The sequence below is a fragment of the Pan paniscus genome, chromosome 18 (assembly GCF_029289425.2).
Source record: "Pan paniscus chromosome 18, NHGRI_mPanPan1-v2.0_pri, whole genome shotgun sequence".
Taxonomy (NCBI): Eukaryota; Metazoa; Chordata; class Mammalia; order Primates; family Hominidae; genus Pan; species Pan paniscus.
In genome coordinates, this window is record NC_073267.2 from 91,017,378 (window position 1) to 91,034,012 (window position 16,635).

Genomic DNA, 16,635 nt, shown 5'->3' on the forward strand with positions numbered 1-16,635 from the left:
TCTACTATCCACCGATTCATGCATGCACCCACCCACCCAGCTATCGATTCATCTTTCCATCCATTCAGTTTTTCAGTCTCCTGACAAACCTTTCTATGACAAGGTTATGCCACCTACTTTCATTCCTAGCCCCTGCAGCCAGGTTTCCAGGGCTGTTTAGGGAGCTCAGCCGTGCTGGGATCCACTCCAGATCCCTGCCCTGTTCTCCAGGCCTTCTGGACCTTCTCCATGTGGGGCTGGGATCTTGGAGCAAAGCCCAGGCTGACTGTGATTGCATGATCCTGAGGGGGAGGAGGCGGAGGCTCTTAGCCCATGTTTGTCCAGGACCCTCCTGGGAACCACACCCAGGAGACTTAGGCCTGTGAGGACTGCTGACAGGACTCAGGAGACAGTGCAGAACTACAACGGTGCTTCCTCTGACCTTCTAGTTTAAAAAAAAACTAGTTTCTGCCTGTGATCCTTGCTGCTCCCCCATCCCCCACTGTCTTGTAGAGCCCCCTGAGCAAACTACCAGGCACTGCCTGGAGATGTGAGCCTTCGAGGTCAGAAGGTACACGGAGTGTACTTGCTAAATAGAACTCTCATTAATTAAGCCAGTAAACGGATATAGGGGTCAAGCTCAGAATCCTAGAATGCCATACCTGGGGATTGTCTAGGCGTTTGAGTTTGCCACCTTGTATTACAGAGGAGGACTGTGAGGCTCAGGGGATCAGATGACACACCCCAGTCACACAGCTCCCAGGAGCCACTGACATCCTGCAAGCAGAGATCCTCTGAGCACCTGCTCCATGCTGGCGGTGGCACTGCGACTCATGCCCCATCCTGCTCCTCCCAGGCCACAGTGCTTTTTGTTTCAGTTTGCATTGTGTTCCATTTGTTTTATAAAGACGATAACTATCCCACAACCCCACAGCATCCCTCCCACCAGCCAGCTGTTTACAGGGTGCACAGGTGGCCACAAGAGAGGTGGGGAAGTTTGCAGATAACTCATTATAAGCCAGCCGTAGGCCTGGGTGGGGAGGCCTTTTGACCAGCGAGTGACTCATGCTTGCAGAGGAATAAGAAAACTGAACACGTATTGAGCACCTTCCATGTTTGGGTGCAGGGCGAGGCACATGGATGACTGCTTTATTTCATTCTGTTCTCTACCTTCACTGTATGAGAGTCGTAATCCTTGATAAAAGAGGAGGAAGGCGAAGGGGGCTGTGTTTTCTTGGCTTAACCCTATGACTCTGACCATAATGATAGCCCATTCCACTAAGCCTCAGTTTCCCATCTATAAAATGGCCATCCTACAGCCCCGCTTGACTATCTGCATTTATATAAAACCACTAATCATGGCCGGGCGCAGTGGCTCACACCTGTAATCCCAGCACTTTGGGAGGCCGAGGCGGGCAGATCACCTGAAGTCAGGAGTTCGAGAACAGCCTGGCCAACATGGCAAAACCCCATCTCTACTAAAAATGCAAAAATTAGCCAAGCGTGGTGGCGTGAGCCTATAGTACCAGCTACTCGGGAGGCTGAGGCAGGAGAATTGCTTGAACCTGGGAGGCGGAGATTGAAGTGGGCTGAGATCGTGCCCCTGCATTCCAGTCTGGGCAGCAGAGGGAGACTCTATCTCAAACAAACCGGTGGAGGCAGGATTTAGCCCCCAGGCTATAGGTGAAGACCCCTTACCTGCAGGCCTCCCTCTTGGTTCAGTGGTTTTCAGATTGTATATGGGGTGGGTGCTGAGTGGAAGGTCTCAGCCTGGCCCCCTGCAGCAGCTGCAGCAACCTCGTTGTCTGTCTACGCGTTGCTGTTTAATGTAAAGGTTTTTTTCAGCAATCAAGTCAGTTTGTAGGTGATGGTGGTGTGGTCTTGGGGGGCCAGCCAGATCCTGCACAATTCCTGAGGCTTGCTTTTTGTCTTGCTAGAGGGCAAGAAGCAGGGGAAGAGCCCCTGGAAGCACACAGAGGTGTTCTGCTCCATCCCGTCCCGCTCCCTGCTCTCCCCAAGCTACTACCACAGCTTTGGAGTCACCAAGAACTATGTCATCTTCCTTGAGCAGCCTTTCAGGTTGGATATTCTCAAGATGGCAACCGCATACATCCGGAGAATGAGCTGGGCCTCCTGCCTGGCTTTCCACAGGGAGGAGAAGGTGAGGTCTGGCTGGACTCTAGCCCAGTGGGTGCTGGCTGCCCATGGAGGGAGGCTGGTGTGCAGGAGGGTGAAGGTTAAGGCAAGGAAGTGGCATGGAAGAGGGAGGAGGCTACCAGAGGCATCTACCCACCTTCCAGCAAGTTCTGAAGCTGGATGGTCCTTCAGAATGGCCACCAGGCCTTTGTACTCCCACAGTGATGAGTTACTGGATGAGGCTGTCCAGGCAAGGGGGTGCCACCTTGGGCAAACATGGAAGCCCTGGCAGTCCCCATATGCCCAGCAGCAAAAGGAGTGAGTCCTCAGTCCTGATGGAGAGCTGGGCTCCTCCCCACCTCCGCCCTGTTGACAAGACCCCTTAACCATGTCTGCTACCAGTGTGAGCGTTGGGGCGGTAGCGGCCAGAGGTTTAGACATTGTAATGACAGTATGTTCCACCAGACAGTTGAATAGAAACCTCTCCTTCCATTCAGGTACACCTGAGTGCTCAAAGTATGTATGCACGTATTGCATGCTTGTATATGCACATATGCATGTATATGTGTACATGTATATGTGCATGTATGTGCATATGTGTATGAATACATGTACGTGTGCATGGGTGTATGTATGTGTTACTAGTGTTTATTTACTTGTTGGGTTTTTATTGTTGGGGGGTTATTTTTGAGACAGAGACTTGCTCTGTCACCCAGGCTGGAGTGCAGTGGTACAATCACAGCTCACTGCAGCCTTAACCTCCCAGGCTCAAGTGATCCTCCCAAGTAGCTGGAACCAGAGGCACATGTCTCTATGCCTGGCTAATTTTTTGTTGTTTTGTAGAGATTGGGGTCTTGCTATGTTGCCCAGGCTAGCCTCAAACTCTAGACTCAAGTGATCCTCCTCCCTTCCCCTCCCAAAGTACTGGGATTACATGTGTGAGCCATTGCACCTGGTCTTTTTTTTTTTTTTTTGCGTTGTCACTTCACTTTTGTAAAATATCCAGTAGTTCTCAGTGTTACCTATTCAAAGAATATACAAGTATAGAAAGCCATGTATAAAATCCTCCCCAACTCACTTCCCCCCTCCTGCCTCCCGTCCACCCCCACGTCTGAAGGGAGCCACCACTACCCACTGACACTGTGTTACTCCACCATCTCTGCCTTCACGCGCACTTTTAGTTTTTCTTTTTCTTTTTCTGTTTTTTGAGATAGAGTCTCACTCTGTCACCCAGGCTGGAGCGCAGTGGTGCTATATCAGTTCACTGTAACCTCCGCCTACGTATCAAGCTATTCTCCTCTCTCAGCCTCCTGAGTAGTTGGGATTATAGGCACACGCCACAATGCCTAGTGAATTTATTTATTTATTTTTTTTTTGAGACGGAGTTCCACGCTTGTCACCTAGGCTGGAATGCAATGGCACATTCTTGGCTTACTGCACCCTCCACCTCCTGGGTTCAAGCGATTCTCCTGCCTCCACCTCCTGAGTAGTTGGGATTACAGGCAAGTGCCACCATGCCTGGCTAATTTTTTGTATTTTTAGTAGAGATGGGGTTTTGCCATGTTGGCCAGGCTAGTCTTGAACTCCTGACCTCAAGTGATCCACCCGCCCGGCCTCCCAAAGTGCTGGGATTACAGCATGAGCCACTGCACCCTGCCAAGCCTCCAGTCTTAGATGGAGCCTGGCACCTGGCAGATTCTCCCCAACTTGGTCATTGCCAGGGAGCTGGGATGTCAGCACAATGGAACAAGGGGACCGTGCACACTGGAGCGTCTCTCCAAACACTGTCCTCCTAGTGACTGCAAAGACTCTGGCAGCAAAGCATCCCTCCTCTCCATCTGAAAGATATACTCATGGAAATACAATAAACAGCTCTCATTTTGGGGGGCACTTTTGCCTGTCTGGTGTTGTGGAGCACACACAGAATGCAGAATGGGGCCACAGTCCTAAGCCTAGCTCCTGGCGGGGCTGGGTTTTGTTCAGCCCCCAGATGCCACAGTGCCAGGCTGAGAGAGGGTGAGCTGAGCCCTTGATGTGTGTCCTTTTTCAGACTTATATCCACATCATCGACCAAAGGACCAGGCAGCCTGTGCAGACCAAGTTTTACACAGACGCCATGGTGGTTTTCCATCACGTCAACGCCTACGAAGAGGACGGCTGCATCGTGTTTGACGTCATTGCCTACGAGGACAACAGCCTCTACCAGCTCTTCTACCTGGCCAACCTGAACCAGGACTTCAAGGAGAACTCCAGGCTCACCTCGGTCCCCACCCTCAGGAGATTTGCCGTACCCCTCCACGTGGACAAGGTAATGGCTTCCAAGGAGGTCCCTTTTCTTTCTAGAGAGATATCGGCCCAGGTGGGAAGCTACTTTGGCCCTTATTTGATTGACATTGAAATCCAAAATGAACAGTTCTTGAAAAAAAAAAAAGTTTTCATTGTTTTTCCCAAAGTAGTACCGATTCATTATAAAAACTTTAGAAAATATAGATAAGTAAAAAGGAGAAAAAAATCCCTATAAACCTATCACCGAAGATGATCACTGTGGATATATATGTTTGTCTCCCAGTCTCTCTCTCTGTGTCTCTCTGTGTGTGTGTGTGTGTGTGTGTGTGTGTGTGTATGAATCTTCATTTTAATCATATCATACATAATTTTTTTTTTTTTTGAGACGGAGTCTCGCTCTGTCACCCAGGCTGGAGAGCAGTGTTGCGATCTCTGCTCGCTGCAAGCTCCACCTCCCGGGCTCACGCCATTCTCCTGCCTCAGCCTCTGGAGTAGCTGGGACTACAGGTGCCCGCCACCATGCCTGGAGAATTTTTTGTATTTTTAGTAGAGACAGGGTTTCACCGTGTTAGCCAGGATGGTCTGGATCTCCCGACCTCGTGATCCACCCACCTCGGCCTCCCAAAATGCTGGGATTACAGGCGTGAGCCACCGCACCTGGCTGTCATACATAATTTTTAACAGCTTTATTGAGATGTAATTGACACAGCATACAATTTGCCCTTTTATTTATTTTATTTTTTTTGAGACAGAGTCTCGCTCTGTCACCCAGGCTGGAGTGCAGTGCCATGATCTAAGCTCACTGCAACCTCTGCCTCCTCGATTCAAGCGATTCTCCTGCCTCAGCCTCTCAAGTAGCTGGGATTACAGGCGCCTGCCACCACGCCCAGCTAATTTTTGTATTTTTAGAAAAGACGGGGTTTCACCATGTTGCTCAGGCTGTTCTTGAACTCCTGACCTCAGGTGATCCACCCACCTTGGCCTCCCAAAGAGCTGAGATTACAGGCGTGAGCCACCGTGCCTGGCCTAATTTGCCAATTTAAAGTGTTTGACAGCTTTTGGTATGTTTTCACAGTTGTGCATCCACCACCACGATAAATTTTAGAACATTTTCATCACCTCCAAAACACACCCCACACCCCTTAGCCATCACCTCCTAGTCCTCCCCTCCCTGCCCCAGGCAACCTGTCATCTGCTCTCTGTCTCTGCAGACTTGCCCTTTCTAGACATCACGTATAAATGGAGTCTTACAATACGTGATCTTTTGTGTCCGGCTCCTTTCACATAGCACAGTGTTGTCAAGGCTCATCTGTGTTGTAGTCCGTATAAGTGCTTCATTTCTTTTTGTTGTTGTTGTTGGTTTTTGCTTGTTTGTTTGTTTTGAGACAGTCTCGCTCTGCCGCCCAGGCTAGAGTGCAGTGGTGTAATCTCGGCTCATTGCAACCTCTGCCTCTGAGGTTCAAGCAATTCTTGTGCCTCAGCCTCCCCAGTAGCTGGGATTACAGGTACCCATCACCATGCCTAAGTTTTTGTATTTTTAGTAGAGGTGAAGTTTCGCCATGTTGCCCAGGCCGGTCTCGAACTCCTGAACTCAGGCAATCTGCACCACCCCCCCCCCCAGCGTCTCCCAGAGTGCTGGGGTTTCAGGTGTGAGCCACCGTGCCCGGCCAGTACTTCATTTCTTTTTATGGATGAATAGGTACATACTATCTTACAGACTGCTTTTCTTTTCTTTTCTTTTTTTTTTTGAGAAGGAGTCTCGCTCTGTCGCCCAGGCTGGAGTGCAGTGGTGCAGTCTCAGCTCACTGCAAGCTCCGCCTCCCGGGTTCAAGCCATTCTCCTTCCTCAGCCTCCCAAGTAGCTGGGACTACAGGCACCTGCCACCATGCCTGGCTAATTTTTTTTTGTATTTTTTAGTAGAGACAGGGTTTCACCGTGTTAGCCAGGATGGTCTCAACTTCCTGACCTCAAGATCTACCCGCCTTGGCCTCCCAAAGTCCTGGGATGACAGGCGTGAGCCACCACGCCCGGCCCAGACTGCTTTTCTACCTATTTATGTATCGAAACATCTCTCCATGACATTAAATATTCTTTGAAACATCATTTTAAACATTTGCCTAATCGTTCATGGCAGGGATTCATCACCATTTGCTTACACAATTCTCTGATGTTGAAAGTTCCGTTCTTGCACTAAGAATGACCACCAGGCTAGACATTATCCCCAATTAGGGTGATGTGGCCCAGGCTCTGGGCTTGACTTACGGAGACTTACAAAGGCTTCTGGCTCCAGAACTCACTGACTTCATGACTTAATTAATTTAAATGAAACCAAATTCAATTCAATTAAATGTTGATGGCTTACATTGACTAAGTGCATGTTATGTGCCAGGTACTTTGCTAAGCATTTTGTTTTTCTTACCTCACTTAATGATCAAAACAACCTGTGGGAAACGTCCCTGTAGCAGCCTCATTTTACAGATGAACAAACTGAGGCTCAGAGAAGTTAAGAAATGTGGGCAAGGTCACAGCCCAGAGTTGCAGAGCCAAGACCGGAACCTGCCCCAGTCTGTCTCTAAACCCCCATTTTTTTTTCTTTTTGTGGGGGATGGAGTCTTGCTCTGTCACCCAGGCTGGAGTGCAGTGGTTTAATCTCGGTTCACTGCAATCTCCGCCTCCTGGGTTCAAGCGATTCTCAGCTTCCCAAGAAGCTGGGATTACAGGCACGTGCCAGCACACACAGCTCATTTTTTGTTTGTTTGTTTGTTTGTATTTTTAGTAGAGATGGGGTTTCACCGTGTTGGCCAGGCTGGTCTTGAACTCCTGACCTCAAGTTATCCACCCACCTCGGCCTTCCAAAGTGCTGAGATTACAGGCATGAGCCACCGTGGCTGGCCCTAAACCCCTGTTTGTAACTACAAAGGAGTAAGGAACTCTGCTATTCTCCCCAGTATCCCTAACTCCTAGGAAAGAGCCTCAGATGGGCCACACTTGGCACTCTGCAGGCCTGGCAGACGGTCCTACAGTGTCCAGGGAGCCTTTTCCCACCCTTACCACCCAGTTTCTCAGTGCAGGAATTCAGCCACCCTCCCAGCCAGCGGGCAGGGGAGCTGGCGTTTGAACTGAGGTTTGTCTGACTCCAGAGCTGGGGTCCTCTCCCATCTCTCCAGCATTTTCCCACCCATGGCCATTTGTGTATCTCTGCCATGGTTTTTGTCATATTTTATATCACCTCTACTTAACATTTAAAAATCCTTTTTTTTTTTCATTTCAATCAATTCACTCTACTTAGCTCATTTGAAAGGAAACACATCACTACCCAGTAGAAAGCTGGCAATGCTTGCTGCACAGAGAAGACAAGCATGAGAATAAAATAGTGGAAATAAAGCAGAGGTCTTGAGCTCCAGCCAGAGGGCTGTGGCTTGCCAAGACCTGATCTCTCTGTGAAAAAGCAAAGTTTTAAAAGTATTAGGCATTAAAGACATCGTGGCACCGCACTGAGACTCTCCTTGACCTAGTCAGAACAACTGGAAGAGAAAAACGCATTGATTTTCTCCCCTATGTGACTCAGGGCTATTGGATGAACAGCCATGTCCCATGAAATCAGCACATGAGCCCTGGGCCCCTGCACCCCTGCACCCCTTGCTCCAGAAGCACCGCAGTGCAGCCCCTCAGACTTTCTCCTGGTTCCAGGAAGTACTGAGGAGTAACAAGGCACAAAGGTAGTAAGTCTCAAGGCTGACCTCAGCCTAGGGATAGTACAACAGAGAGGAACATACTCCCTCCCACTGCCACACCTTACAAGATTTTATAACCTTTTGTCATGCTCGAGAATGCTTTGCTGCCTTGGAACCAAGCTAAGAATGTTAGCTTGTGTATCTTTTTTTTTTTTTTTTTGAGACAGAGTCTTGCTCTGTCGCCCAGGCTGGAGTGCAGTGGCGTGATCTCGGCTCACTGCAAGTTCCGCCTTCTGGGTTCACGCCATTCTGCTGCCTCAGCCTCCCTAGTAGCTGGGACTACAGGCGCCCGCCACTACACCTGGCTTATTTTTTTGTATTTTTGGTAGAGACGGGACTTCACCGTGTTAGCCAGGATGGTCTCGATCTTCTGACCTCGTGATCCGCCTGCCTCAGCCTTCCAAAGTGCTGGGATTACAGGCGTGAGCCACTGCGTCCAGCCCCCTAGCTTGTGTACCTTTAAAAGCCATCATGTGTTCAGGCACAGTGGCTCACGCCTGTAATCCCAACACTTTAGGAGGCCCAGGCAGGTGATCACCTGAGGTCAGGAGTTCAACACCAGCCTGGCCAACAAGGTGAAACCCTGTCTCTGCTAAAAATGTAAAAATTAGCTTGGCGTGGTGGCCCCTGCCTGTAATCTTAGCTACTTGGGAGGCTGAGGCAGGAGAATTGCTTGAACCCAGGAGGTGGAGGCTGCAGTGAGCTGAGATCCCGCCACTGCACTCCAGCCTGATCCCGTCACTGCACTCCAGCATGGGCAACAGAGTGAGACTCCATCTCAAAAAAAAAAAAAAAAGAAAGCTGTCATATGAACCATCTGCTGCTTTGAAACTAGCAAAGGAAAGCAAGCCCTGGGATGGGTAGCTCCAGCCACGCTTTTTAATTGCTACTTGTTGTCCCTTAAATATGTCTTCTTACTGCACTTTCAATGGCTCCGCCTGCATAGTGAAATCAGAAAGTCAGGCAGATGGACAGAGCCTTACATGCCCTGATCCAGCAGCTTCGGCTCCACCCCATCCAGAGGTTTACTGGAGAAGCGACTTCAGGAAGATGCTGCCCTTACTCAGATGCCCTCTGGGCCTGAGGCCTTTGCAGGACATTGCTTTCCCCTCTGTCTGAAACCCTGTCCTCCTGGGCTGACACTCCTGCTGCCCCTGGCTGGCTGCACGTTGGGATCCCCTGGAGAGCCCTGAGACCCCCATGTCCGGGCCTTGGCTTCCGCCCAGACCGGGGAAGCCCAGGCCCGGGTGTGGTCTCAGAAACCCCGGGTGATTCTGCCGTGCAGCCGTGGCAGAGAACCTCCAAGGTCAGGGATCAGCAGCATGACCCCGCAGCTGAGTCCGTATCCTCTAATGGCGCCGTATAACTCTTTGTCAACATTTATCTCAAGTGTAAGTAACTTGTTCATTTCCCTCTTCCTGTTCAAGCCTAACTTCTGGGAGGACAGGGACTCTGTCTCATCAGCAGTTCATCCGCTGCACTCAGAGGGTGCTCTTAAATATTTGAAATGAATGAATGAATGATGAATACATGAAAAATGGGAAGCAAGTTCTCTAAAAGGGCGCAGCATCTTCCTTCAGCCTTTGGAACCCGTCCCAAGTGAAAAGTGCTTCCCACATAGAACAGGCAATAGCAAATTCTATTTAAAAGGCCAGGAGGTCCTGAATGTCCCAGATTCTCTTGCTTTGGGACCAGCTGGGGTCAAAGGAAGGCAGGGCTGGCAGGGCCTCTGGGCACCGTGGGCCTGTTTACGCAGGGCGGTGTGGGGGTGCCTGAGGCAGGGCTTAGCAGTGGCGGGGAGTGGCTGGGAGGGGTGTGGGCAGGGGTGGGTCATCTGGACCTTGGCCCTGCCCTGGTGCTGCAGGGCGCTGTGTGAGGCCCGAGGTTCGTGTGCACCCATGCCTAAGGGGCATTCACAGGAGGAAGCACTGTGGACCTGGAAGGGATGGCTTTGATGACTGGATCAGTGGGTTTGGTTTCTGTCTCCAAATGCACAAATGCAGACACTCCAATAAGAGAAGCACCATTCATGGAGGACCCGCTAGGTGCCAGGCTCTGTGTTCAATGCCTTTTCTGCTCTTAGACCCCGGCAAGAGGGGCCCCTGCTCTGGGTTTGGCACTTTGGAGGACTGTGGTCCAGCCTTTCTTTCTCTAGCAGGACCCGTACTCCACAGGGTGAGTTCACAGGGCCAAGGCATTCTGACTACCCAGAGGGGTGCTTCCACCCCCACCCCAACCATGTGCTGGACACCTGGGATCCCAGAAGCTCCTGAAGGGCCCAGCCTTGCTTCCAATACCCATCTTCCTAAGGGCAGACTGCCACTCTGCTGTTCCTGCCACAGGCCCACGAGGTGGCCAGGGCTGGCTGTTGCCTTGGTTGTGCTGGCTAGGGCATCCACACAGTGAGGGATGGAGCCTGGGATGAGGCAGGAAGGAGCCAAGGGCCAGAGACTGCCTTATTCCAGCTCAGAACTCTAAGGAGTCCTGAGTTCTCAATTCACAGTCATCCTTTCAGACCAGCACAGTGCATTGCTGGAACATTCTGTCTGTCCAACACAGTAGCTAATAACCACCAGTTGTTATTGTACACTTGAAATGTGGCTGGTGCAGCTAAGGAATTGAATTTTTAATTTTACTTAAGCTTATTTTAAAATTAAATTTAAGGCCAGGCATGGTGTCTCACGCGTGTAAACCCAGCATTTTGGGAGGCCAAGCCAGGCAGATCACTTGAGGTCAGGAGTTCAAGACCAGCTTGGCCAACATGATGAAACCCATCTCTACTAAAAATACAAAACTTAGCCAGGCATGGTGGCTCATGCCTGTAACCTCAGCTACTCAGGAAGCTGAGGCAGGGGAATTGCTTGAACCCGGGAGGCGGAGGTTGCAGTGAGCTGAGATCGTGCCACCGTATTCTGCCTGGATGACAGAGTGAGACTCAGTCTCATAAAAAAAAAAAAAAAAGTAAAATAAAATTAAATTAAATTTAAATCGCAACATATGGCTAGTGATTGCCGTTTGGGACAGCCTGTTCCACGCCATCATGAAGGGCTGTGTGTCAAGGCAGGGAAAGAGATGGTGTTGGACTTAATTTGCTTGGTGTATTTAGACAGAAGGTTGGTGGGCCTCCACTTGTACTCTCCTCCTGGCTCCTGTGAATTTTAGGGGCTAAGTGCTTTGCTAATCTTCATCACAATGTTCTAAGTTATTTATGATCCCCCACGTCTACAGATGAGAAAGTAACTTGCCCAACTTTTTAGAATCATCCCCAGGATTTGAGCTGGAACTGGAATGTACGCCTGTCTGCCTGCACGATGTGTGTGGCCCTGGACCAGCCTATTTTTCTCAACCATTATTTAATTTAATCCTAACATAATGCTCAGGTGCAGGTGGAAACCACCTCACTTATACCCAGCACCACACTAAAAGTTATGAATCACCACCCCGTTTTTACACAGTGGAGGAAACTAGCTCTGAGAAAAAGAGGTCTGCTCGAATCTGCATGGAAAACCACAGCGTTGAATTTCATATGGCAGGCAGCATTCTAGGGGATGACAGTGATGACTGCTTCTCATGAGAATTCCCTTAAGTGTCGGGATTTCAATGTAAGCTTGCAAGATGGTGCTGAATTCTGGCTGGAAAGCGATGTCTTCCTAAAACTGAGCATGCTGGCCACCGAAAGCAGCCGAGTCATGTTTGTTATTGCTGTGTGTGGAAAAATTCACAGTTTATTCCTCAACCAGTCCGACCAGTTTGGGGCTGGAGTTATAAGATGTCTGCAGACCAACTCCCTAAGAATCAAGGCTGGAATGTGCCCAGAGGTCTGTTGCTGTCACATGCTTAGCAAGGTACCAGGAAGGGCCTCCCACCAGCTTGCAGAGCCATAGAGGTGGAGGCATTGAAAGTTTCTGTTTATTTTATTTTATTTTTTTTGAGACGGAGTCTCGCTCTGTCGCCCAGGCTGGAGTGCAGTGACGCGATCTCGGCTCATTGCAACCTCCGCCTCCCAGGTTCAAGCGATTCTCCTACCTCAGTCTCCTGAGCAGCTGGGACTACAGGCATGTGCTACCACGCCGGGCTAATTTTTACATTTTGAGTAGAGATGGGGTTTCACCATGTTAGCCAGGCTGGTCTCGAACTCCTGACCTCAGATGATCCACCCACCTTGGCCTCCCAAAGTGCTGGGATTACAGGCATGAGCCCCCGCGCTCAGCTAAATGTTTCTAAGAAGCCAACGATGTGCCAGGTGCTGGGCTCCTTTGTCTCTGCATTTCCTCTCATTTGATTCTTACAGCCACCGTGCAAAACAAGTCTTGCCCTTTGACAGCCCAAAGAAAAGCTTATTGAGTTGTGCATTCACTCATTAATTCAGCGATTACTTCCTGGGCACTAGGTGCCAGGCACTGAGCAAAATCTGGTCCCTGGCTTCATGCAGCAGACAAGCTAAAAGAAGGAAAAGAGCTTCATAAAGGAGATAATTACAGCTCAGGGCCATTGCCTTGGAGACACTGCAGATTCCAAGGGAGTTGTTAGGGAAGGGGTGTTTCTTCTGAGACCTCAGGGTTTGGGGAAGAACCAGCCTCAGGGCCTTTGCACTGCCTCCACCCTCTACCAGCACTGCTCTTGCTTCTGGGCCAAAGAATCAATGCAAAGGCCCCAGGCACAGGGTCTGCTTCTCTCCATGTGACTTTGGACCAGTCCCTTTCCTTCTCTAGGCCTCAGTTACTTCTTCTACAAATCGAGACTGAATTAAACAAATTTCTGAGGACTCTTGCGGTTCAGCTGCTAAGTTGCAGTAAACTTTTCATGCTCTCCAACAAAAATGCTGCTATCCCTAAAATAGGTTGGTTTTAATTATAAAAGCCATTTTGAGCCAGGTGTACTGGCTCATGCTTGTCATCCCAGCACTTTGGGAGGCCAAGAGAGGAGGATCACTTGAGCCCAGGAGTTCGAGACCAAGCTGGGCAACATAGTGAGACCCTGTCTCTACAAAAAATACAAAAATTAACCAAGGATGGTGACGCATGCCTGTAGTCCCCCAGCTACTCAGGAGGCTGAGGTGGAAGGATCACTTGAGCCTGGGAGTTTAAGGCTACAGTGAGCTGTCATCACACTACCGGACTCCAGCCTGGGCGACAGAGCAAGACCCTGTCCCAAAATAAAATAGAAGCTATCTTAGAAAATGTAGAAAGTAGAGAAAAGTTTAAATGAGAAGTCAGCCATAGCAATAATCTTCCATCGTCTTGTTCCTCAATATTCCAGAGCCTAACCCGTACTCACCTCCAGTAGTGGTGGCAGCAATATAATAATAATAAGTGATAGTAGTAGTAGTATGGTAATAATAGTAATAATAATATAACAACAATGTCATCAACAGAAGCAGCTGACATTTATCTAGCACTTATTGTGAAGCAGGCATTCTTGCGAATCATTTGTGCAGATGATGTCATTCAATCTGCACAATAACTCAAAGATGCATACGCTATTAATATACACATAAGGAAACTGAACTATAGAGAGGCCAAGTGACTTGCTCAAGGCCCCACGGTTAGTACATGAGGGAAACAGGGAGTAGTAGATGCTCAATAAATATTTAATTATGCTAAATCCCTCCCCTTGCTTATACTGATGACAGTAAGATACTGAACACAGCAAAATCTGACTGTAAATTGAGACCAAGAAATGTCCTTGAAGGCTGTTTTTCCACCAAATAATTTTTATTGTATGTTTGTTTTCATTTCTGCAGTGATAACTTTTCCTAGAAGAAAATACTGAAAATACAGGGAGGCATACAAAAAAGAAATTAAAGTCCCCCCTAATCCCATCATCTGTTGTATTTTTAATATTTAGTATATTTCTGGCTGGGCGAGGTGGCTCACGCCTGTAATCCCAGCACTTTGGGAGGCCGAGGCGGGTGGATCACTTGAGGTCAGGAGTTCAAGACCACCCTGGCCAACATGATGAAACCCCATCTCCACTAAAAATATAAAAATTAGCCAGGCATGGTGGAATGAACCTGTAATCCCAGCTACTCGGGAGGCTGAGGCAGGAGAATCAATTGAACCTGGGAGGCAGAGGTTGCAGTAAGCCAAGGTCACACCACTGCACTCCAGACTCCAGTCTGGGCAACAGAGTGAGACTCCATCTCAAAAAAAAAAAAAAAAAAAATTACAGACACACACACACACACACACACACACACACACACACACACACTTAGTATATTTCTCTGTCTCTTCTCCGTGTAACTTTTTTAATGTGGTTGAGCTCAGACTGCATACGCAATTTGTCCTGATGCTGCTTTTACTCAGTGTTATGTGATAAGCATTTCCCGTGTTGTTGTAAACTCTTAAGAAGCATCCTTTTAACGACTGATGCAGCTTTTTATGGGTGAATCATCTAGTACTTTAAAAGTGAGAACTTACTCTTAGAAGCACATTAATTTTCCCTGTGAGGGATAAGGCAGGCTCAGAGTAAGAGAAAAGAGTCCTATCACCTACCGGGTATGTGACCTTGGAGGAGTCACCTTAAATGGCCAATCCTCATTTTTTAAACTGAGACTAAGAATAACAACAGGAAACGAGCTGCTTCCTTTGATTAATGTGAGGCTAAACCAAGATGACATGTATTCAAGCATTTTTAAAAATATATACACTAAAGCAAATGTTTGCTCTGGATTACATGTTTTTATTTTACTTTTTGAAAACAATTTTTTCAGAATGCAGAAGTGGGCTCAAATTTAATCAAAGTGGCATCTACAACAGCCACGGCCCTGAAGGAAGAAGATGGCCAAGTCTACTGCCAGCCGGAATTTCTTTATGAAGGTAAAATGCAACCTCTTGTCCTGAGTTTAGGAAAGGGGCAGATTTTCATGGGGACCCCAGAGGCCTCTTTACATAATAATTCCCTTCTGTGCATGGACAAGGGCCAAAAAGGAAAGGCTCTTGGGATGCCCTGATGAAAAGCATCTGGGAACATTTCTCTTTCCTCTATCTTCAAATGCTAGGAAGGCAATGGGTGAGGCCAGGCACGGTGGCTCACACCTGTAGTCTCAGCACTTTGGGAAGCTGAGGCAGGCAGATCACTTGAGGCCAGGAGTTCAAGACCAGCCTGAGCAACATGGCAAAACCCCATCTCTACTAAAAATACAAAAATTAGCCGGGTGTGGTGGCGCATGCCTGTGGTCCCAGCTACTCAGGAGGCTGAGGCATGAGAATCACTTGAGCCCAGAAGATGGAGATTGCAGTGAGTTGAGATTGTGCTGTTGTACTCCAGCCTGGGCAACAGAGCAAGACACTGTCTCAAAAAAATAAAAATAAAAATAGGAAGGCAGTGGGTGGTTGTTGGGCCAGATGACTTCTGCAAATGCTGTCCCTTACTGAACATGGGCTTATTGAACAGGCACAATACATTTCCATTTCTTCCTCTCAACATCCACAATATCCTGCAAAAATAGGTGTTATCGGCCCCATAATACAGAGAAGAAAACTAGGCCTGGGAGACCTTGAGGTACACACAGAAAGCAGACCCTCTAGAACAGGAGTCGCACCCATGGAGCAGGGCTCCTCAATCTGGGCACCATCACCATCTGGGGCTGGGTCATTCTTTGCAGTGGGTGCTGTCCAGGGAATTGTAAGATGTTTAGCAACATCCCTGGCCTCTACCCACTGGAAGCCAGGAAGACCCCCATCCTGAATTGGAGCAGCCAAATATGTCTCCAGACATTGCCAGCAACTCATGGGAGCACCATTGCCATGATGGAGAACTTCTGCCCCAGAATATAAGCCCGTGAGGCGAGGATTGTGTTGCTGTGCTCACAGCATATCAGCAGCACATGACACAAAGGCTGGCATAGAGAGGTTTGTGTTCCATACGCCAAAGTGCAGAATGAATAGACTTGTCCAAGGAGACTCAGCTAGAGAGTGGCACGGTGTGCATTTCAACTGAGCGCATTGGCTGGGCACGGTGGCTCACCCCTGTAATCCCAGCACTTTGGGAGGCCAAGGTGGGCAGATCACTTGAGGCCAGGAGTTTGAGACCAGCCTGGTCAACATGGCGAAAACACATCTCTACCGAAAATACAAAAATTAGCCGGCGTGGTGGTGCACGCCTGTAATCCATAATCCCAGCTACTCAGGAGGCTGAGGCAGGAGAAATGCTTGAAACCCGAAGGCAGAGCAGAGAGCTGGGATTGCGCCACTGCACTCCAGCCTGAGCAACAGAGACTTCGACTCTAAACAAAAAACAAAAAACAAAAACAAAACAAAAAAACCTGAGAGCCTTGTTCCATCAGCTGCCCCATGCCAGGAGGTTTGGGCATCTGGAAGAGCACATAGACTTGGGGACTCTTTTAGGATGACCCTTGGATTTGACCTAAGAATCCACTTCTGTAAAAGGCATCCCATGCATCCCATAACTGGTTCTGTGATGCAACTCATTCCCTTGGAGTCTTTAGAAATGAATCAGTAGATGATGCCAGGTCTGAAGGCATCAACCCCCATCC

At 48.8% G+C, this 16,635-nt stretch overlaps 1 protein-coding gene across 1 annotated transcript in view; it reads left to right on the forward strand.

The window, feature by feature from the left end:
• BCO1 (beta-carotene oxygenase 1) overlaps positions 1-16,635 on the forward strand; it is a 59,441-nt gene that overhangs the window by 29,791 nt on the left and 13,015 nt on the right. Inside the window, exons 6-8 of the mRNA XM_003820890.5 lie at positions 1,917-2,140; positions 4,166-4,423; positions 14,851-14,956. Coding sequence (XP_003820938.3) covers positions 1,917-2,140; positions 4,166-4,423; positions 14,851-14,956 — 588 coding nt within the window. The remainder of the gene's footprint in view (positions 1-1,916; positions 2,141-4,165; positions 4,424-14,850; positions 14,957-16,635) is intronic.